The 24,484-nt window shown below is 39.1% G+C and overlaps 1 protein-coding gene across 1 annotated transcript in view; it reads left to right on the forward strand.

Annotated features, from left to right (window-relative positions):
- Positions 1 to 24,484, forward strand: part of eys (eyes shut homolog) — a 96,066-nt gene that overhangs the window by 69,207 nt on the left and 2,375 nt on the right. The window contains 7 exon segments of the mRNA XM_061285634.1: positions 4,648 to 4,756; positions 11,444 to 11,661; positions 16,954 to 17,126; positions 20,009 to 20,191; positions 21,254 to 21,420; positions 21,722 to 21,866; positions 24,251 to 24,413. Of these exon segments, the coding sequence (XP_061141618.1) occupies positions 4,648 to 4,756; positions 11,444 to 11,661; positions 16,954 to 17,126; positions 20,009 to 20,191; positions 21,254 to 21,420; positions 21,722 to 21,866; positions 24,251 to 24,413 (1,158 nt within the window).

A 24,484-nucleotide genomic window follows, 5' to 3' on the forward strand; every position in this document is an offset into this window, starting at 1 on the left:
CAAGTCTATTTGCTACTCCATAAGCAGGCAGCAAACATTTGTCTCATCTGACGTAATAATAATCAATATGGTCAGGTGAAGGCAGGAGTTTTAAATTCCTGCCAAGCAGTTCTAAGGTTCTGCTTTCGAATCTCAGCTCTGGCTTCCCAGCTCCTGTTCTCCCACACCTCACAATTGTCGTCGCTGCAGAGCGACTAACCTGACACAAGCAATGCATCTTTGATGTAGGAGCATAATATGCATCATTTGTTATTGACCTTTCCAGTCCCCTCATGACCTTGAATGAGATAAGCCTTATAGAAAATGAATGGCTTGATGGATCGTACCACATATGCAACCCTGAAACCAAAGTGTCACCCCCCCCCCCCGTACAAACAAATCCCACAATGAACTCGGTTTAGAGGAAAGTCAAAACTAAAGTAATCACTACTGTAATTAGTGTCCCAGTGAATAATGGGCAGATCATTCTTTTTGCAATGCAGCGTTTTAATTAGAAAAAGACAATTGATTACCTATTATAGCTGCAACAATTGACACAAGCCATCGTTTGGATTCTCCAAATGGTTTTTAATACCTTTTTTGATTACTGAAGGAGTAGATTTTTTATTTTTATTTTTTAGGAGGTGCAATGCTATGCAGTCATGCTCATTATTTTACATACTGTGGCAGAATTTGTGAAATAATGCTTACCAATGCTACACATGTTACAATTTCTGCCAGATTATGAGGATTTTTTTAACACAACTCCATGTTGGTTACACATTGTGATCAAACATTTTGGATTAAATTGCTTCAGTTGGTCAGTCAGGGTTTGACCATATGACTAATAGGCAAACCAACTAAACCTCGTAATGTAATGATCAATTAGAGCAACGACAGCCCCCTTCTTAACAATTAAAAAAAACTTTTCTTTTCAGTGTTATGTTTTCTTAGCGTGTGAAAATAAAGGCTGTAAGTGTGACATTGGACAGAAATGTGCAAGTCTCACACTCAATGCGTGAGTGTTGACAGCTCTGCTGTTGCCTCAAATCTGAACTGTGTTGGTCTTCAGTTTGGACAGTAAAACAGGTTGCATTCTGTGCATCGGTGAAGTGAGAAATCATATTGGGCCACGGAGAGAGGTCATCGTGACTCATTTCTCTTGTACCACATCTGAAAGATATTTTGTAAGGTTGTGGCAACTTTCTGTAACACCTCCAAACGCCATTGTGGATCTTGCGTTGTATACAATTTACAGGTCCTTGCTTGTTTGTCATTTTCTTTGGCTTTTCTGTGGGAGAGCTTTGTGATGGCACCAAAAAAATGTGCCCAGTCATGTTAAGGAGACGATTATGATAAGCTGTAAATGGAACTTTGATGGCTAGTGGAACTCAAGGATGGATGCCAATAGCTGATCCCATTGATTGAATAGAGGATGAAGCGTTTTTTTCTGAGAAAATGTGTCCTCATTCTGCAGTCACCCCTATTTAGGATTCACTGAGGGAGCAACAGAAGCTAACTCAAGTCAAAAGCAGTCATTTAAAAGCTCTGCTGTGATACACAGTGACTGAAAATAATACATGATCATTAATAGGAGTCAAATCTGCTGAAGTGATGTAACAGGTGGCGGCTGTCTTGCTTGTACATTTAATGCATTTGACCTATTTACACTCACTGCTCGCAGGTATGAAACACCACGTTGCTCTTCCCACAGACAAAGCGAGGCGCTAGGTGAGCTGCAAATTATGAATTCACGACTAACAGTTTCCACATTATGGTGTGCTTCTTGTAAGTTTATGAAAAATGATTATAATAATAAGCCTTCATCAGGCGCTGAGAAGTGTTGCAAAGGCTTCGCGTGCAGCGTTTTACTGCCATCTGTCGCCAAATCCTTCAGATGTTTTATGCAATGGTAATATTTTAATGATCTAGTGTAAGCATTAATTACCCATCGGGCACCGTGAAGGAGACATGTTCAAAAAGGACGACTTTAATCAATACTTTTTGTTTCAAGATGCAGTGCTGAAACTACTGAAATGCAAAGTGTCTCAGTTGCATTAAATTAGTCACGTAGCAGAAAGGCCAAATGAGGATATCTGAGATGACAAAAAAACAACAAGCTATGATTAGAGAATTACCCAGATGAAGTAATGCATAAGTAATGGTTGAGTGAAAATAATCACCGCCATATTGTGGTTGTGTGTACTTAGAGAAAATGAAATATTCATACATATTTGTTTGTTTTCCTCAAGTGGCGCTACGGTCGGTCCTGCGAGACGAGGCACTGAATGGTGCACAAGGGAGGAAATTACACGGTGCCTTTTTCTCTTTTGTTTCAGTAATCACGCTTTTGTCTGTGGGTGCTTTTATTTCGACACTCATAGTTCACAGCATTAGGAACAGCTGCATGATACAATGACATCCAGTAAAAAAGTTCTGCCTTTTTATAATTAATATTTGGTAATAATTGTTAATATTGTTGCGATGACAACTTAGTTTCTCGTGACGCAGTTACACGGATGATGTTGGTGTTGAGGATGGGGTTGATGAGCACCTGAGGGGGGACTCTTCCCCTCATTTACATGCCTACTAGATGATGTAAAGAAGTCCTCTTCATGAATAGTCATTTGTGCCTTCGAGCAGGACCACTAAAGATGAGCTTGGTGGAGCATCACGAGTGAAGTCGTTTTATCATGTTTGCTTTGTGAACGTGCTCTGTGAGTTTCACGGGGAACATCTTTGCGGTATTTGACAAGGCATTACAAAAAGATGTTACGAAGAGAAATAATCGGACGACATTTCCTGTGTACCTAATGAACACAACACAGCGAAAATAGTAAAGGATTAATACAATCTAATGAAATATTAAAATCACCAGAGTGTGATTGGTACCCTCCTTCCAGAGACAGTTATTTGATGCACGTCTCTAACTTTGAAAATTAAAAACTCCGCACTAAAACTCCAGAGCTGACCTATCTAGCCTGTGTGCATGAACCAATGAAGACAGCCTGGATGAATGGCAAAACATCATCTAACACAACCTGAACAGCCTAGTTACGATCGATATAATGCCCCGAGAAGACATCCCAGGGTGATTGTGAGGAGTGCATTAAGTGGGAAATAAAAGTTTGCTGTGTGAGCCACTTAACCAACAATGCTTGGCAAATTCATCTTAAAGTGGTTCAAAAGTATTCATTCAGTAAACAAATATGTTCTTGCATGTGAAAGGATAACTAGAACATATTTTACTGTGTCGCCATTCTTCAATTTCGCCTAATAGCTGTGCCCTTGCTCAACATATTCCCATTTAACCACTATTCCAGCCTACTGCCAGGACTTTACATTCTAGTCTGTATTGTAAATGCATTTGTATCCCTTTGTTATGTCATATAAAATGGGCAGTTTGTACATGCCGTACAACTGAAGAGTAACGACATCAGAGGTGTCTTGGCTGTTCCACCATCATAATAGATTATCAACATTGGTGATCAAGGGTTGCCATGGCAGTGACATTCATGCAGCTGCATCGCCTCATTTATTTATTTTCTGTTTATTAATTTACTGAGTCTCTGTTAATTACGCAGCAAATTTTAATCAAAGATTTGTGAATCTGGGAATGTATTTTTGATGCTGATTTCAAGAATGCCATTACTGTTTTTCTAGCACATCAGGCTTTTGAGATATTTTTATCTTGTGCAATGTAGATATTAACATGCGTTGTAATTTATATATATAACGCTTCTGGCAAGAATTCCAACTGTTTCTGAACCTATTTTTTATTTATATTATATTTATATATACACGAGTGTGTGTGTGTGTGTGTGTATAGAAAGACCAGTGTCATATACATATTTATATTAATTGAGAAAGTAAGAATGAATTCTGCAAACAAGACTAATGACGCATTATTCCTAACATAAGGGTCTCTAAAATGTGTGTGGCATAGCTTGTAGAAGCTCATATATAATGCACACCCCTTATTGCATATTATGTACAAATGATGAAGTGGAGCGCGCAGTCACTTGACTTTGCCAAGCTGCCTTATGACACAAGTAGACCAGCTACTTAACATTGTGACTGCAACATTAATGACTGGTACAAATGTATATTTCCCTTGAGATGCCAAGAGAGGGTCAAATTATAAAATTGTCCTCAGACTCATTAGCTTTATAATGTATATCTGCTTTGTGCCCCCATTTTTTATCTTTAATTAATCCGGAATGACATAATGAGCACTGTAGTTATATGTTATTTCATGGTGATAAAATGTTTTGTATCGTACATGTTGAGTTTGTAATACATTTTTATATCTAAATTTTAACACTAGAATATTTTTAAAATATTAAAACTAACGACTGAAGGTGTGGTCTGATTGGGTTTGCCCATCCTTGACTTTAGGTTACAGCTTGGGCTCCAAATACACCATTGCTTCCTATACCCAATCTAGCAGTGCATAAAGTTTGTCGTAAACTAGTGCGTAATGTATACACAGCGAGTTTATGGTGTGGTCTCAATGGTAATATTAGTGGCTGCATTACAGCATCTGCTCATTCTTTCCCTGCACAATATGTTCATGCTTTGCTGGATTTATTGTGCGATATTGTTGGTAGAGTGTTGTTTGAGGAGCCTCTACCTCGCTCACACTTTCACTCTCTCTCCTCTTAACAGATACAATCTGCCCACCGGCAAACAAGCAGGGTCATGTATGATTGAAATAGCAGTGAATAATAGCCCGGCTCATCGTCTCCAGGAGTCTGTGTCACTGCCCATGTCAGAGGTAACGTGACCCTCCCGTACCTTTCACCCCTTGTCCCACCACAAAGGTGTTTTTGTTTTGGGCCTTGTTAATGTATATCTTTATAAATCTTTTAAACATGTTGTAAGTTGGACAGTATAAAAAAAATTCCTCAAAGTTCCAAAGTATCCCCACATCACACAAGCTGTCAGAGTATCCCTCAAGAGAGAACGTATCAAAGGAAAAGTCATACACATAAATTTCACACTTAGTTTACACAAAGTTCACATGATATTTGTGCATGGGTTTCTCAAAACTTTAATAAAAGGCAGTTCATGGAGCAAGTCATTTGCAAGCCAGAAGTGAATGAAAGCTGTTATACCTGTATAGCGTGCGGTGACAATTACAACCAAATTTATAATTAAGGAAATACATTTTCATGCAAAATTGCAGGAACATTTTTCTCCTAAAGCGCCAAGAAACGGAGCTCTATTTAATATTTAAAACTGCTGGGAAAGGCATCATTAAAACAAGAAAGCTTGGACCATTCTATGATGTCCCCAGTTAATGCGCTACTACGTAATATTGTGTGGCTGTGACAAATTTTTTGACAAGCAGTGAAAGAAGCACTAGGCCGATTTTTACCTGCTCATCTAGCTGGCCTGCCTCATTAGTTTGATTAACAGCGCTCATATTCAATTTTAGATGCATAATTTTCTTTATCCTTTTCAAAGGCACATAAAGGAGCTCGACCTTCCTGCAGGCTCAATATGCCACACCGCCCTTAATGTGATTTATGGCAGAGGTCCCCAACCACCGGGCCGTGGACCGGTACTGGTCCGTGGGTCACCTGGTACCGGGCTGCCAAGCCGCACAGGAAAAAACAATATTTTTTCTATGGACAATCAATAAACAGGTCAAGACGCTCGTATGGTCTGGTGGTTAGTACTCTGGACTCTGATCCCAGTGATGTGAGTTCAAATCTCAGTGAAACGTGAACATTTTAGCCTGGAAAAATTTGCAACATAGTTACCTGGTGCTCCCCCATGAGCACATTTTGGCATTTTTTTTTACTATTCGCTTGTTAGCTGCTTGAGAAAACCATATATCTTGCATCCAGTATAAGACATGATTCCATAGTGTAGTGGATAGTACTCTGGACTCTGAAGCTAGCGAACTGAGTTCAAATCTCAGACCTAACCAAAGACCAAATCCTAACCCTAACCCAGTACTATTTTATCATGAAAAAAAATTAACTATTCGCTTGTTAGCTACTCGATGAAACCATATATCCTGCACACCATAAAAGCCAGCTTTCCATAGTGTAGTGGTTAGTGCTCTGGACTCTAATCCCAGCAACCTGAGTAAAAAATCTCAGATGGCTTTAACCATTTTTATTTGAAAAAAATTGCAATGTACTATTCACTTGCTGATCAATAAAACAAGGATTAAATAGTGTAGTGGTTAGTCCTCTGGACTCTGAACCTAGCGACCTGAGATCAAATCTCAGGGGGACTTTAAGCATTTTATCCTTGGTTCGATCCCAGGTGTGAAAATATACCTGAATGTGCTTTCATAGTGCAATTAACCCTTGATTTCATTATTTAAAATTCATGGTCAAAACTTAAATGAAAGTGAAAAGTGCCACACCCACCCTCACCCCCACTTTCTGAGTGGCTGTTTGATCGGTGATGTGACTTGGACACTCCATTAGGTACACCGCCATTTTCCAGTGTACCTAATAAAAGGCCACTTTATTAGGGAAATATTATGGTCAAAGGTCACAGGTGTCAAGCTCTAGTCCTTGGGGCCGCATTCCAACATGTTTTCCAAGATTCCCTCGTTAAGTGCACCTGCGTGAAAAGTTTTAGCTCCTGCAGACGTGAAAATGACCAAAATCTTTTCACGCAGGTGTGTTTAACGAGGGTACCTTGGAAAACATATTGGAACGCGGCCCCTCGAGGACTGGCGGTCGACACCCCTGGTTTAAATGAAAAGTGCCACACCCGCCCTCACCCCCACTTTCTGATTGGCTGGTTGATCTGTGACATCACTCGGACACTCCACTAGGTACACCGCAATTTTTAGGTGCACCAGATTCAATGGGCATTACCAACACCTACTGGTTGAAGTCATATGAACTGAAAAAAAACAAACCACTTTAGGAAGTGATTCGTTCACTCTCGTTCACAGAAAAGATTTGGTCTTTTGAACAAATGGTTCTCTCACAAGCCAACACCAGTTATGGGTTGGGAATATTGGGGAAATCCCAATTTTTCCAGGATAAAATGTTAGAAGTCACTCTGAGATTTGATCTCTGGTCACTGGGTCGGGAGTCCAGAAGACTAACCACTACACTATGTAACCCTGGCTTGCAGAACCTGCAGGATATATGGTTTTATTGAGCAGCTAACAAGCGACTGCAGTTGTTTCAGAATAAAATTCCAGAGGTCACTCTGAAAGTTGAACTCAGTTTGCTGGCTTCAGAGTCCAGAGCACTATCCACTACACTATGGAAACCTGGCTTATATGACATGCAGGATATATGGTTTTATCGATCAGCTAACAAGTGAACGCCCTAACATCTAAACCCCTAACCCAAAGCCTAACCCCTAACCCTAACCCCAACCTTAATCTACAAATCCCTCTTCCCTCCTCATTGTGTTATTCCTTTCTATAAATTTCTACATCAGTCTGTTCATTTTTTATTTTTTTCTTCAATGCATTTTTGTATGTCAAGTTAAACCACTTGACAATTATTTTGTTTGAAAAAAACTTGAAATCACATTCCTTAACTCTATAATTATTTGAAGTTCATCAGTTTGGGAGCTTAAGATCAGGGGATGCTTTGAGATAATTGTCAATTTTTGTCTATGTGAAGCCCTTTGAGACTGCTTGTGATTTAGGGCTATACAAATAAACTTGACTTGACTTGACTTGAATCATTAGGTGCCCACTGTTACTGTCTTTGGCAAGCTTTTCAATGATACTTGCCTTGTGAAAATGTTGTTTTAAAAAATCCAAGCTCTGACGAGAGTAATGGACCGTCTCTCAAAGCAGGCATAGATGGCATCTCGATGACTATAAAGAGGAACGATGATGATACGGTGCGAGGAGTGAAACCAGACTGACAGAAGAGAAGGAGGGCAAAGCTGGATGGGAAAGATGACGTGTGAAGGGGGCACTTCTAACTCACCAGTTCTTCTATCAAATCCCCATGTAATGTTAATGAATCACCAGTCAAGCAGGGGGTGCCCCCTTGTAAACCTGGTGAAATCTCATAGTGGAAATCCTGCAACTCTGCCCCCAGTTAAACAATATTTGAAGGCAACGTCTCTGCCAGCAACCCCACATAAAGCACAGGCAACAACTGCTGCCAAGGACAACGGCTGCAGTACAGTTCTTGTTCTAATGACAGCCTGCAATACTATGAGTCCACTTTCAAGCTCATGAATACAACATAAGTACATGCTTCAAATGGACTCAGCTCATAAAAAGAGTAAACACACTTGAACTGTGTGTGATGTTATTACATACCAGTTTCTTCTCAACATGCAACTCTAGTGGCTCGTAAAGCATGGTCCCTTTGCTTTCTCTAAATGCATCTAGTCCAAACACTCTCAGGGACTGATTTACGGAGGGTTCGCTTAGACGAATAGGTGCAAACTCGATTGCTAATGCAACAGATGTGGAAGTTCTTCTCCCAACCAGGACTGCTTCTGTCAGTTGTGTTAAAGTGCCAGAGTATTCTTTGTTTGTTGATCATTTTGCTCAATCAAAGTAAATCATTAAAAATGTGATGAATTGAGATGGATTATTTTATACCTTTATATGCTGCATCTGAAAGGGTAGTGCAAACAGCACTGCTGTACGTAATGCAATGACGATGAGCTACAGGCATAATGAGAGGCAATCTTTTTTGCTTTCATTCATTTTCTCTATCACCAATCCACTTATTGCTTATTTGGGTTGAGCAGCAAATAAAAACAATTTTTTCATCATCCATTCAGCAATATAATTTGGGAGTTTCTTGCTGATTTAGGGTTGACTTTGATCCAGTCACCTATTTCAGATTTATTTTTTTCTCTTATGTGGGTCATATTGGTGCACTGTGACAATTGTCTTGTGCTGGCCTCTCTTATGGAAGTTTTGGAGGTGTGCTGTTCCTGGTTTTAACGGCGATGGACATTCCATACAGGTTGGACAAGGAGAACATGGATTTTTTGCAGTTGCTTGCTTCACCAAAAATTATTAAGGCAGTAGATTTATTCTTTGGAACTAGATATATGCACTCTCCTGCAAAACTCTGTTGACTTTATAAGCTTTCAAGTGGCGCGTTTGTTGTGTCGGTGACATCTGATGGCATTGAGCCAAAATTTCAAAAGATTATTTGGCCATGTGCCTCAATGCCGCCCTCCATTGCACCTCGCCGGAAACACCACCTTCAAGTCATGATGAATGATATTTTCGAGGGATGTCACAGTCATAAAAACTCCAACGTGACATATTCACGCAGTTCAGCTTGGCAATATTCCATTCAATACGACGTATCAATTTCCACAATGGTGCGTTTGTCTATAAAGATGTTTATTGTCCGTGAATGCCATTTTTGTTTTTTTGCTGGGACAGAGAATACATACTACATTGACTTACTCTCAAAAACTCCGCCCGTACGATTTCTTTTTATTGTTTGTGACATCCTGACTCCCATTAAAATACAGCCATGCCAAATAAAACATCAACTTTCCTAATGCATGACAAGAGAAATTGGCATTTCAAAGTATAAGCCCCTAAAAGTTTGCTTTAATGGCTGATATAAAATGAGTTTTTTCATTAGTATTTGTTCATTTTGGATTCACTTCTTAATAAACACCTTGCTATGTCAATATCTGTATATCCCAATCGCCTTTATTTTTATTCCTATTTCTAATTAAAGGATGGATGGAGTGTCGTTCACTTTAATTAGTAAACATCACAATTAATTTTAGAGTGGTCAAGTGTCTTTTGAGTGTCCTGCGGTGAAAACGGGCTCGAATTAGCACAATGCTGGGAAAAGGAATGGAAGAGGGAGAATAAATTGTAAACATTGTAAAAGTAAAATACCTCATTCATTTAAAGGTCTAAACTCAGAGGTGTATGGATGATAAAAATGAGAAAGATCTGTTTTCCATGGTGCAATCCTCCTGAATGAGGTCATCTTATTTTCTTTCTTAAACTACTTGAAGTTTCTTTTTTCCACAGAAAAGTTTTTTCCATTAAAGAGAGATTTCTCTTACCTTGCTGACAGTTCCGGCTGTCAGTCCAGCCTCTGTCAGAGCTGTCACCACTTCCTTGTGTGACACTAAAAACAGCTGATCAATTCTGGGAACCTTCAAAATAAAACTTCCTGACTCCTACAAGGCTCTCAACATTTTTGATACCCCAGAAACCAAATTCACTGCAACCTATCATCTCTATCCAGTACTGCAATTTGGAGATTTTTAATGATTTGATTTGTAGCCAGTCGCAAGAAGGAGTCATGCCACATCGCCTATGACAACAAAACGCCCTTAAATGCTTAATTTCCTTGTCTCTGGGTAATTTCAGCATTCTGGATTAATTCTCTGGTGCTGACCTCTCCTAGAGAAATTTTTGGGCTGTTCTGTCTCGACTTTGAAAAGCAACGACAGGGGAGCAAATGAGACAGCTCGTGTTTGGTGGCACGCACAGCAAATTGGTGACTGAAAATATCCATGAATGATATCAATTAGTCTAAAATGGCTTAACTATTGTCACCTAAGCATCAACTACCAATAAAAAAAGCAGTCATTTGACTACCTATTCTCACCAATATGACCATATGAGCTTCAAACTGAGCATCATTAGTATATATCTTAAGAGGAGACTCATTTTCTGCTGTCTATCAAAACATACTTCATTGCTTCAGACCACACCTCCCCATTCGCTGTTTAGTGGAGATGAGTGACCACACACACAAGACACTGAATAGGAAGCCTGATGAATTAAGTTAATTTACAGATGCAGCCCGAAAGGAAAGTCATAAAACATAATAATGGTGATGTGATTCTAATAGCCATGTGGCACCCTCAAAAGACTTCTTTCCAGAAGTTCACAACTCACATTGTCCAACTGAAGAAAAATATCTTTCAGTACAATAATTAATCTAGAAATCCACCATTTTACTGATAAATGAATTGTTTGCATGCGTGTTTTATACACTTTTTCAGCAACAATATAAATATGGCATGCACTCATTCATTTGCAAGGATGATATATTTACCATAATGGACCATTACGAGAACATAAGAGGCATCAATCTACAATCTATGTGAATGAAGGCGTAATGAAAAGAAGACGATTTTGTATCAAGGGTTACACCAGTGAGCCGAATGTATAGGAAACAGAAAAAGATCTTTTATCATGCTTGTTTCTGAAGCTCCATTCATTCTCAATTAGTAAACATGCTGCAATTTCATGTAATTAGTTTCAATAAATGTACTGCATTGCCATTAAAGAGAGCTTGCAGAATATGTGTTGGTATCTCTTCTGTTCTATCAGCAGTATCTGAAAACGACGGTGGTAATCTTTTTTTACCTTTGCTGTTTCTACAGTTGCAGCGAAGCTACAAAATGAAAGAGGCCATATGTTGTTTATTGTATGATTTAGTGTGATTTAATAAAAAATATTCATGATGATCACTGGCTTAGTATCTTTTTTTTTATTTTGCAGGAAATATTTGGGCCTATTTTTCTTGGGCTAGCCCCCTCCCGTTGGGAATTGCATGACGGGCTTGCAAAAGGAGGATTTATTGGATGTATTCGGCAACTTCAGGTCAACTCAAAGGAAATTTTCTTGGTGGGTGAGGCCGTGAGAGGGCGGAACATCAACAACTGTGATCCACCCGTTTGCCAACACCTTCCCTGTCGCAATGGTGGGACTTGTGTGAGGTAATTATCGCAGTGCTTTTGCAAGTGAAAGCTGGTATGTAATCAATACAAAATTCAACTTTGATTAGTACCAAATTGTCCACTTTCATCAGCTCCATCTTATAGCTGCCTATCTTGTGGGGAGGAAAAATGTCCGATATAGATTTCTCAGCACATGCTCCTTTTCAGAGGTTTGTGAGAATCAGTCAAGTAGTTAAATTGCTTAATCCTGCTATTGAATAACAAAGTAGAATTGCTCCCAGCAAAGCATAGACCTTTGCCAAAGCCACATGAGCCTTATATCTTTCCTTTTCAATGAAACACACAATTGGAAAAGATCTCATGTAAAAGGTGCTTCTTTGCCCTCAATTATTTTTGTGCTCATACTTTGCTATGCAGACTAAAATGAGAGGCTTAACATTTATGAGCACCTTCAACAATGACAAAAATATTTCAGCACCACAATACATTCATAATACTCAAGTGAATTTACTCAACCCTTCTAATAAAGGGGAACCTTCATCAATTAAAAGTGCCCATTCACCACTTAAAACCTGGCAAGTGAACCACAAGTTTCAAGATAATTTAATTGCCCCGTGGCAAAAAATACGCATCTATATACAATATATATTTAAAATCTGTAAAATAGCAATTTGTCAGCGAGCTTTTTGCACACAGAACAGAAAGGAAAAATAGTGAATTATTTTTTAAGTATAATTTTCAAGTGTTTAAAACCTCTGATTCTCAATCATAGGCTCATACTTTCAGATTTCCTTAGTCCTCCGTAAAATCAAACAAATTGTACTTTCAGAGAAAGAGAATGGATGGATGGACGGACGGACGGACGGACGGGTGGGTGGTTGGTTGGGTGGGGTGAACAGACGGGTGGTCGGATAGATGATATTCTGCATACAAAAAGAAATGTTCTATTTATTTTCTAGGTTGGTCTGAAATGTGATTCCATCTCTCTTTGTGTTTAGCCATCTTAGCTCATCAGAACACTATCACACCTCACTTACCAGCAATTTTTGACCCTCTTTGTTAGTCTGCACAGATGACCAATGATGATCTTTCCCCTCGGCTAATCCAGAATATAGGTGCTGGAAATTACTTGCTCATTGTTATGACACTATCAATTAACACTTGCATTTGTTTAACAGGAAATGAAAGCAGACACCCTGATGATTGCGATAGGAAAAAGCTTGGAGAATAGCAATTAGGATGCGATGGCGTTGTGGTTCTAGTGGTTTGTCATGTGTTAAAGAGCAACTCTTGCAATTACCCTAATGTGATGGATACACATGAATGCAGTCTCTTGTAGGACACGCCATACAGGGGTCAGTGAAAGTTTACAGAGCTCTCTCAGTTGCCTTTCTCTGCATTGCTGTGAGACAATTGGATGACGGGATTGTGGTTTCACCAGAGGTTGTTTTTTTTCCATATAAATGTCAAACTAGAGCATATTCTGTCGTAGGTATCTATGAAGCATATCAAGCTTTTTAGTAACATCAACGTGAACTGCCAAAAGGCTTTCTGATGTCTGACGTGTGACATTTATAAATCTCTACTGTGCAGTGGACATTCTGTCATTGTGATTACTGCAAATGAAAAAAACGGAAAATATATTTACAATAATCATTTTATGTAAGCGAAATATAATGGATTGTTAGTTTATACATTTGACATTCTCTTTTAAAGCAACCATGTGAGATTTGACTTGACCATGGTACATTGACAACTCGCAACCTCCAACTTTATTGGTCTAGAACAGAGTACAGTTTGACTCCCACATGTCTCCTGTCAGTAAGTGTCCTGCTGGGGGGCCTGCTGTTGATGTTGTTTCGTTTGCGTAGGCGTGCAGTGAGCATTTTGCAGGAGCAGGTGGCCTCATCTTTCACTGTTGCTATCTTTTGTTGGAGCACAATAGCATATAAAAATACCGCATGATCTTTCATGGCAGCACAGTGGATTTATGGTTAAAGCGACTGCATCAAGTAGTTCCCGGTTTTGAATCTCCATGGTATATTATTCTTCCCACACTTTATGAATATAGATATTAGTTTGTGATTATTGTGCCTTCTCGTGGAGTAAAAAAAAAAAAAAAATTGGTTTTAAGTTTCATTTTACCATATCTAGTAATTTATCCATATTTAAAATGGCACCTTTGACACGCAAGGAAGTATGTGATCTGATGATTGTGCTCACTTGCATTGTTTAAGTTGCTGTACAGTGTTTGCCGTGTGATTGATCAGTGCCCATCTTGTTAACTGTGACACTAATGAAGCCTTAAAATATAAAAACACGCAGTATTCTCACATTTTTATCGTGGTGTAAGATTAAAAGCATTGCAACCAGCAGTATTGCTTTGCTAGTGTTGATGGTGCGCTTTTATTATATCAATCTCAAAAACATAAAAAAAACAACAACAAAACAATTCTCTGCTTGTTGCCTGGAAACTTCCGGAGGCTGAAGTACAGCCAGCCCACATTAATTCACAGTCTTTTTAGTTCGATTTATTCATTTTAGTAATGAGCAGCTATTGCACAAACCACACATTTGTGTGGTACTTGTACTTGGATTACCCAATTGATGTCACAATGTGGCTTAGTTACACTATGTGCTGTTGTTCTATGCTAAAGAAATGTGCAAAAGCTACTGGGTATCCCCTACTTACCCATTTATGTGTTCAATTGATTTATTAACTTATGTGTATTACAAGATAAGAAAGCAGATAAAAACATTGAATGCAATGCGTAAACTGCAAACTACACATATTCACATGGCTGGGTAAATTGCTCCTTGCATAACTTAATTATATTTTTGTAAATTCACTGAATAAGTAATTCATCCTTTGGAAATAGAGAGAGAAAGAGGGTGATTTTGTTGGATGCACTGTAGCTATAAAGTATTATTGTGATTGAATGGGCCATTGTCATTGCTCTGTGAATTTCATCAAATAGTCTACAAACCTTTGTAGGGATAATGTCACTGATTTAAGTAAATGTAATAAAATATTTACTCACTCAGATGCACCTCAGCCCATTTTTCTGCGTAAAGCACTCTGGAAAAAAAAAGTTTCAACATTCCTAATTTAGATATGCACAAAGAGAGGTTGCAGAGAGGCAACATTGTCTGATCCAGAGAGAAAGTCTTTCTTTTCCTCCTTCCTTAAAGGAATCCCATGTGAGCGATGCTTTGCTTTGACATTGTGTTTCAAACAATCCCGACCGAGGTTCAGCAAACCTCGCCCTCCGTCACTCTTCGGACGAGCCGTGACCGTCTGGATGAGGTCAGCAAATGTCATTGAGCCGTCTGCTCAAACAGGAGCCTGAGTACATCAGGTGAATGTCACATATAAATAAATTCAAGTTCTGCTTTATTCCTTGACTATTATTGAAATTCAGCAAAGGAAGAGACAGGTGATGTTGAAATGATTTACCCTACCGCCTCCCGCCAGAGCTTTCAATTGTCACGGTATCCAGCTGTCTGCTTACAATAACGGAGGGGAAGTGTATCATACCAAAGCAGCACTTGTCTATGAATAATATCCACTAGAAACATGTATTCCATTGTATTTTTAATGAAAGATAATGTGGACTAACTGCTTCTTCCAAATGAATAGCATGACATCTGAACATCATCATCGGCTTCCTGTCGATGAGTGTTTCCATATCAACATGCACTTTTAAAAGCGCATGTCATAATTACATTCTTTGTTGCGGAAGACATTTGCGAAATGCAGACATTGAAACATCTTATTGTTCCCCTCTTATACTATATTGTATAGAAGTATAGTACATCAGGCAATTATATCTGGTTGGCATTTGTTTTATTTTATAGCACATGCATGCAAACCGTCATCTGGATTTCTGTGTTAAATGTGATTAATTTGTATCAAAGTCATTATAAATGACAGGGTTTTTTTTTTCAAACTAATACCACAAAAACATCCTGTTTTATCCTCATTTCTATTACCTGTATTAACAAAACAAATCTTCTTACAATTTCATAAAACTCATGAACAATCCATAAATAAAATACACCGGATAAGTCGCAGGGTTCAAGGTTTGAGCTAAAAGTAGCGGTTTATAGTATACATGTATATCTCCCTGTGACCTGCAAGTGAACCACTATAACGATTTATTGCAAGTGTATAATTTCAACGTATTGTTGCCTGAACGTATTTGGATTAGTCTGCAAAAAATGACTACAATTTCATCATCAAAGTGGCTGCTAGGGGCTAATTTAAGCAACCATTTGTCCCGACACAAATCAAGTTTGGACCAAGCCAATTAAAAGTCTTTTGAGACTTGCTTGTTCCCCGATTCAACATACTGCACTGACAAACACAACGAGACACAAACACAAAATGTCACACATGCAGAGCTCCATTTTATGGCACTTTATTTGGACTTTATCGAGGCGGCACGTTTCTTTTCCTTGTTTCACCTTAAAGTCACAGAGACAAGTGATGTTAATGCAGAAAAACTCATGAGCGTCAAATGAACGTACCTGTTCACTCCAAGACACAATTAATCCTTGTGACGAGTTACATCTGTCATATTTTGAAAATAGTTTGAACAATAGGTAGCGGAAGTATGCGGCTGTGTATCACCGTGCCTTACAAACGGCATTAGCGGGCCGTTAATAATCCTTTCTTTGTAGTTGAGCTCTGTCGTGTCTAGCAATGCACTACACAGGCGACAGAATGTGCTAAATATTTCATTTCTGGAAGCCACTTTCTCAAGGACCAAAAACACACCCTGCAGAGCTGCTGCACCAAACACATGATTAATTTATGGGACTGAAACTCACTACTGCCTCCTCTATCTTTGACTATCGGTACATGTCTCATCTGCCACCATGTTGCTTTGTTGGACTGTCGAGCAAGGACCACTATATTCACTCAGGGAAGAATCATTTGTGGTTGTGCATTTCCTGACAGCAAACGACACCGATTGTTTTCACTCGTTGGCTTGGTTTGGTTGGTATGTGTTGAAAGATTATGCAAGAACTACACAATATATTTCCTTGAAACATGCATGCAGTAGCTTGGACATGGGCACAGCGTGAAGCTATTATAGTTCAGTCTACATCTTAATACAAGTAAACACGTTCATTATCTCTCATAGCCTTAAGTGGATTGTGCTCTTCTGTTCTACAGCATGTGTGTTTTGCTTTTATTCATCCAAGTGTGTATCTGGAGACACACGGTTCCTAATTTACAATTACAACCGTTTTAGTCTCACACACATCTCCACATGATGTTTCACCTCTCGGTTTAATGTGTCCCTGTGTGTCTGCGCCATTTAGTGATGCAGAGGACTGGTTCTGTGAGTGCCCACAGCTCTTCGCCGGCCAGCTGTGCCAGTTTATGACCTGTGACCGCAACCCCTGCAGTCATGGAGCAACATGCATCCCAAAGTCGCCACTGGAGGCGGTGTGTCTTTGTCCTTATGGTAGACAAGGACTACTTTGTGATGAAGGTAAGGCCAAATGAATTATTGGAAATCAGAACGCTGAAATGTAAAAATCTAGTAGTTGGTATTTTGTGACGAAACACAATGTTAATGAATGCTTTCCCTTTTGTGGCTACGTTCACAGTCAACTATGTAGAAGACAAACGTCCATTTCCAGACAGTTGTCTTTGCTTTTTATTTTCCAAAATACAGCTGTCGCGTGAACAAACGTCCAAAGCGTGACCCATTTTCCGTTTTCAGTTAAGAAGGATGGTCCCGAAACCGACCCTTTTCACAGTGCTCCCATCAGATCGGTGTAGATTTTGCAGCTTTATTAAGGGATTCATCTGCAAACAGTTGGTGAATGGGAGCCTTGAGCAGTTGGTAGAATGAGTGCCTGTTGTTAAGTAAAGGAATTAATGGAACTAAATAGTGCTGAGGATGTAGAAATGTGCTTTTCCTCCAGCGATAAAGTTGGATAATCAAAGCAAAACTCACGGCTGATTTGCTGAATATTTCAAAGGACTTTTAAATGATTCAGATTGTATTTACTTTAAACAACTTTTCTTAGCAACTGTGCTCAATAAAAGTGGAACGTCAGATTATTTTAAACTATCTATTTACTTAAGAGCTGTTTATTTTCCGAATCCCTTAAAAAAAGTCAGCCAATGAAGCAAGCTCAGAAGCAAAGGTTTTGCATGACTAAACTAAAGAACAGTAGGGTGCTTGGCATATCATAGACATGCTCCAGCACCCGCATCCCAGACACGGCAATTCAACCATCCAGCGCAGCGCCGAGCATGCTCCTGACATTTGAATCCTGCCAACATCCGATAAGATCAGCACAATCACAGCTGATCACTCCCAAGGGGTTTGCTACATGTACATGAACAAGGCCAGCCAATCCTTTCCTCATACCTAATATGGACTTTAATATTTGAGCCCCGTAGTTCTTCTGTTATGCTTTTGATTGCAAGTGATTCTCAAACCGTCAGGCATTACCAACGACACCAAAAATACTATGTTCCATTGAGACATCGATTCATGATCACTTTTTGTCATTGCCAAGAACCACCCACGAATCTAAAGAGCCATCGTTTTCTACTGCGGATCAGTTTCAAAGGTTCTCTGATTGGCACGTAAACTGCTGTCACACTTCAACTAGTCAATCTAAGATGCCGAGTGTTTACACACACATATCATTATTTACAGTTACATGCAACAAAGAATAAGCTTTGCAATTGCTCAATAGCTGTTAAGATTGCAGAGTATCCAAGCCAACACATCATTAGCAACAGTCAAAGATCAGGAGAACATGTTACTTTCCAGCATTTCAATAATCACATGGCATTTTTCAAACACTCAGGGATGATTGCTTTTTGTCATAGCAAAAACTGCTATGGTTTTGAAGGACGTTCAAGGGTGAGGTAGATGAGTTAAAAAGGTAAAAAAATCAGAAAACGAGAACACAAAATGGTCTTCCTTTAGTGCAATTTTTTCAGGTCTCCACTAAAGTGCACCTAAATTGATACGGTCGCTCTCTGAACAAGCAGGAAACAAACTGTAACGAAAAGACCAGGAAGTGCAACGGATGTTGAAGTGCCTTTGTAGAGTTCATGAAACATTCATGTTTATTTGAGGTGGCTTTTCTTGGAATTATTAATGGTCCTCCTTCGCAGACAAGTTACTCATCCATCCTCGTAGTGTTATGTTGAGATTGAACATGGGGGATATTATATTATTTAAGTATTACGGTACTAGCAGTATGTTTTAAAACGTATAGATAGTCAGAAGGTATTTCAAGTGTGTGGTCGTACTTCTTAAAATGCTAAACTTCTATACACAAAGTTCAGGTAATTCAGCATGTTATCAATTCTTATGATGCCATATATCTGTATCATTGCTAATACAAGGCTTATTTCAAGTTATCGGTACTCAAAACAGAGATCGTACCAATATTGGCCACCCTCTTGTGGTTGTTTTATGATCAAGAACTAGAAATTAAAATAAGACAAAAAAGTCCAGTAATTTAATGCAATTTGAAGGAAAATTACAATAGCAGTGTGTATAAGTCTGTCTTTAAATGTAGTTGTCATTGTTTTGGTGGAGAATTGTTTTGTATCAAAAGTACTAGCGGTATTGGAACGAGGTAAAATCATATTAATATTGGTGTGAAAAAAAATGTATTGAGCATCATAGTAGAAATGGTAGAAATTGATAAGAATCAAAATATCCATGTGTGATCTGAAAAAATGGCACCATTAGCATCTAACTTCTTGTTAAGTGAACAAAATACAAAGCATCTCTGTGTCATTTGTCTACTTTTATTGAGAGGCGATTCAGCGTAACAATAAGCAAATAGGGCTCATAGTGCGGATGATTCTGAAGCTTTATAAATAATTTATGTGCACAAGGGAGACAATTGCAGAGCAGAGTTTTGAACCTGTTTTCCACATGAACAGTGAATTCCAGTCCACAATGTGTGTGTGTGTGTGTGTGGGGGGGGGGGGGGGGGGGTCAAAAATATCATGGAATTTAACATTGAGTCTGCAGTTCAAAATCAAAAGCAATTTCATGTCAAGTAGAGAGCATTGATGCAACCAACACACACACACGCTCTCTGTAACTAAACATGAAATGAATGTTGCTGCGCTGCCATTATGTGCAGCGAGAGGATGAAGCAGTCGACGGCTGCTTGCCAAAATTCCGCCTAAATAGCTACTAATAGAAATAGAATGGGACTGGAGAGGTGATAGTGTTTGAAAACAGGTCATCATCTAATAGCGTTCTGAAAGGATTTAACTCGTTGCATGGAGGTGCTGTGTAGCAATAGTGCCATCTTTTGGCAAGTTGTGATGGGGTGCACACTGTCTCCTTCCAATCTGTCTGTCTGTCTGTCTGTCTTGCAGCAGTCAATATCACACGAACCAGATTCAGTGGTACTGATGAGTTCGGCTACACATCTTTTGCGGCCTACACCAACATTCCAAGTCTCAGCTTTTTCTTTGAGTTCCAGCTGAAGCTCACACTGGCCAATAACACCTCTGCTTTGAAAGACAACCTGATCCTGTTCACTGGGCGGAAAGGACAAGGTCAGAAACTTGCTCACTTTTACGGATTTTGTTTTTATGTCTCAGCAAAAACTTGGACCCTAAGTCCAGTGCAGTTTTTAAGTGAGACACCAAAACCTTTTAGGTCTACGTATCAGCAAAAACTAAAGTGGTTGCTGCTGCTTTTTCCCATCCATCTTTTCCAGCGGCAATGTTATAAATAGAAAATTCCTAAGAGAACTTTTTTTTTTTTTGCATAGTCTATACAGTTTAAAAGTCAGACAAAAGAAATTGCTCCAAAACAGCAAAGTGAGGCATGTAGTTACATAACCAAAGACACTTTTCACACACTTGTCACACTCGCATTGAACTGCAGTTCGGAACAGAACCAGAAAAAATAAAATAATCTTACAATACGACTCTTTTGTACACTGATCTAATTGCCAAACCACGAGAATGATATATCCATACAAAACCTACAAAGTTGTCAAATGCAAACGGCCGCAAGTTTGTTCAAATGATATCTGACAACAAATGCTAGGGTAGAATGACTTCTTGTATGCATTTTTTTAATCCATTGTTTAATTAGTGTGAATTAGATGTGCTAATGTGATTGTTGCAAAAATAAGTTCTAGTAGATCCGCTGTAGCCTTCTCCAGAGAGTTCAATTTAGAAACAAGCAAGACAAAAAAAAAAAAAAACACAAGAACGATATGAATAATGAAATACCTGCCAGGAAAGAGAGCAGCAGAGTCAAAAATGGTGCAAATTTAAATGCAAAATAAGAGAAAAGCTGAAAAATGAACATCTGAAAAAATAATTGCTTTAATGAAGTGTCATCTTTGATCACTTGGTGAAAACAAGGATGCACAATTATTTTATGAATACATGGGATCAAGTTACACACAACTGCAGTGGTTGCAGTGATCAACAATGTCGTCGACAATGTTCCTTCCAGCAACCACATGTATAATTGAGTTTGGATCTGAGTCATTGATTGTTATTGTTTTGTGGGTTACAGTTCAGCGAGAGTTCATGTTATTTATAATATATTTATCAACTACTATATCCGCAGAGCTGCTCATTAACGCTTTCTATTTCCAGGCACTGATGGTGACGACTTCCTCGTTTTGGGCGTGCGGAAGGGGAGAATTGTGCATAAATTCAATCTTGGCTCAGGTATAGCAACCATCGTCTCAGATCGACTGAACCTCCACATGGACATCCACACCGTCACATTTGGAAGGACCAACAAAACCGGATGGCTGAAGGTGATTGGAGTTGTTATTTGACTTCAACTTGTCCTTTCTCTTTATGTCAGAGATGTAGGCCATGCTACAATCTCATGTCAGGTTTGTCCTTATTATTGTTGGTTAAAAAATCTGAATTAAAAAAAATATGTGATGGTGCAGTGAGACAAATCAGTGAGAATCCCCGTGGAAAGAAAGTCCTTTTGTATTTAAGTACTTCCGAATTACAAGTGGACCTCAGTGAAGCTAATTAAATGGAGGTCATCCAATTAAGATATTTTGAAAATTAACAGTGCCAACATATCAACAACATCTTTCTTAGGTTGATGGACAAAGGAACAGAACGGGCTCATCCCCAGGACCTCTGCGGGGCCTCGATGCTGTCAAGCAACTCTTTGTAGGGGGATATAATGAGTACACCCCTGACCTGCTGCCACTTGGCTCCAGGTTCCATCAAGGCTTTCAGGGTAAGACAGCCACTTTCAGCAGCGTGCACAAGGAGCGCTGGAGCTTGGCCTTCATCCCAGGATCATTGTGCCGTAGTAAAAAGAGGAGCGGCGTCTAATGAAAGCGTGGACTGGAACAGATCACATAGAGTAGTATCAACACACTTAATTGCTGCTGCAGAAAAAAAAAATTCTGAGAGGCAGGGTTAATCTTTCAAATTTACATTTGTCCCAATGGAATTAACCGACCACTCGAGTTTTGGGAATGTGGAAAGAAGCCAATCGGAGAAAGGCAAATTACATCGATTTTATTTGCTACTTTTAATTGGTTAGATGACAATATTACTAGTTACCATTACCTTATGCAGAAGTGTGAACTTTAAAAAAAAAACAGCAATGTCCAAAGAAAAAAATATCAAGGATTAGATACCAAATGGGCCAAGCGTGCACCTATTCACAAAATCAACCTGTTTTTATAGCCAAAGATTAAAATATAGTTTAAAAATGTCCTGTTATGGCTCTCAATATCCTACTAGTTACTAAAGCACTCCTTAATGGGTGTGATATAGACTGCTCAATGATTACACCAGAAAATTCATACCATGACGAAATGTGGAACCCAATAAACAAAAATGCGAGTCACATTTGACTCTTTGTATATGCCCACTTGGAAATGTCTACTCACCTTTGTCTAGTTAAATTACATTCTAACATGAATTACTGAGATTGGAATTGGCATAATGTTACTGAAACATGATTATTACTGAGATTGGAATTGGCATATTGTTATTGAAACATTATTACTGAAGCAAATGCAAGGTTTATTTTCTGTGGCTGCTCTTGTGCAAATATTGACATTGATAACAATATTGGGGAAAAACTATTTAACCACATTCAGTATTCAGCAGAGCCATTTGAACTGTACAGCAGCTTTTTGTGTCCAAGGACTGGGGTGCTTTTGTGTCTTATTTGTGAGTGTGGCATTCATTTCAATGCAGCCTTTCAAATAAAAGCTTTAGAAAAAATCAATCAGCGACGGTGAACACAGTTCACAAATTCCACCTGACCCAGCGACATCCACGTACGTATTGGTGAACCTGACACCGGTGGCGCCATGGCCCTGGTGCTGAGGATGTAATGAGAACTCTTGGGCGTCTAATCAGATCTGTGTGACCTTCCTGGAGCCCTAATCATGATGGCTGGCAGTGAACACACTGATAATTCACTTCAGTCCCAGTTATCAACAGATCCACACTCCCCCTGTGGAAAGGTGGCAGAGGAGACGCGGTGACTCCTGAAATGAATCAGTCTGTCAATTTGAGCCGCTGATCAAATAACAAGTAACTGGCAACAGTGTTTGTCGAGGCTCGACACCATTCCATGCAAACATTTCTATTGAGGGCATTTAAGTGTGTGTGTTCGCGTGTGTGTACATTTCAGTACATTTACTATGCTTCACTTAAGGCTACATAGATGGCATTAGCGTATGAATATTCATAAAGGAACATGACATTTTCAGTGCATCCTATTTGTGCCAGTGGTTGATGTAAAAGAGAAGGTTGGGCAACTTCCCCCATGCTCTGCACTTAAAGGCCAAAATAAATATGGGTCGAATGAGACGGAATTATGGAGGCAAAAGACAAACAAGGCGAGGGAGATGCTTGACGACAGCCGGTGACATAGTTGTTTGATTATTGTGTGAATACTGAGAGACAAGCATTCATGCTGTTGCTTTGCGAGGGTAAATGTTTTGACAGTCTGTGATAGCGTCACAATTTCTTAATGGATTCAAAGAAGGTCAATGTGAATGGAATTTTTGACTTTTAATTTAATACTGGAATAGTCATCTGTCAATGAGTGACTGGCAACAGGTCAACTCTGCTAAAATGTATCCCTACTTACTAGCAACCCAACGAGAACATAAAGAATGGAAAATGATTTTTAATTGTGAGCAAGGCAATAATGTGTCGATTGTGGCATCATTCCGAAGATAATAACATTTACTAGCCGATGTGTGGGGATTGCTCCATGACACTGTGTTACACGTGTCCTCAATTCTTTACAATCTTTGGTATTTTACTAGCACGGAATAAATTGCACTTTATTTGTGTTTAACAAAGAATGCTGAATGTTTGCACTGTGCGTGATAGCATCGACATTCCCCAAAAGACTATAAACCAATTAAAAAAACAATAGCCTTATGGGTTGTACTGAATAAGCTATTAATCAGCTGACACATCGACGTGTCTGCTTTGTTTTCTACAAGCTTATCGGAAGGTTTTGGGACAGAAAAGCAATGATGCCTTTCGTTGCAGCACTTAGTGCTGCCGCCAAGGTCATTCTTGTGCTGCTTTGGAAATGTAATTGGGGATTATTTTGATATGTTTGTCTGTTTTTTTTTCAAGGGTGCATATTTGATATCTATTTTCGAACAAGAAGAAACGGAACATTCCAAATTCTGGGTCAACCAACCTTTGGACGAAGCGTGGGTCAATGTGGAGTCAACTTGTGTGTTCATGTTCACTGCAGGAATGGAGGAACATGTGTGGACTCTGGTTCATCCGTGTAGTAAGGCCGCACATCTAATAGGCTTCTGTAAGTAAGGTGAAATGGAGATCATTAGCTATGATGTTGCATTT

This window comes from Syngnathus typhle, linkage group LG8 (genome assembly GCF_033458585.1).
Source record: "Syngnathus typhle isolate RoL2023-S1 ecotype Sweden linkage group LG8, RoL_Styp_1.0, whole genome shotgun sequence".
Taxonomy (NCBI): Eukaryota; Metazoa; Chordata; class Actinopteri; order Syngnathiformes; family Syngnathidae; genus Syngnathus; species Syngnathus typhle.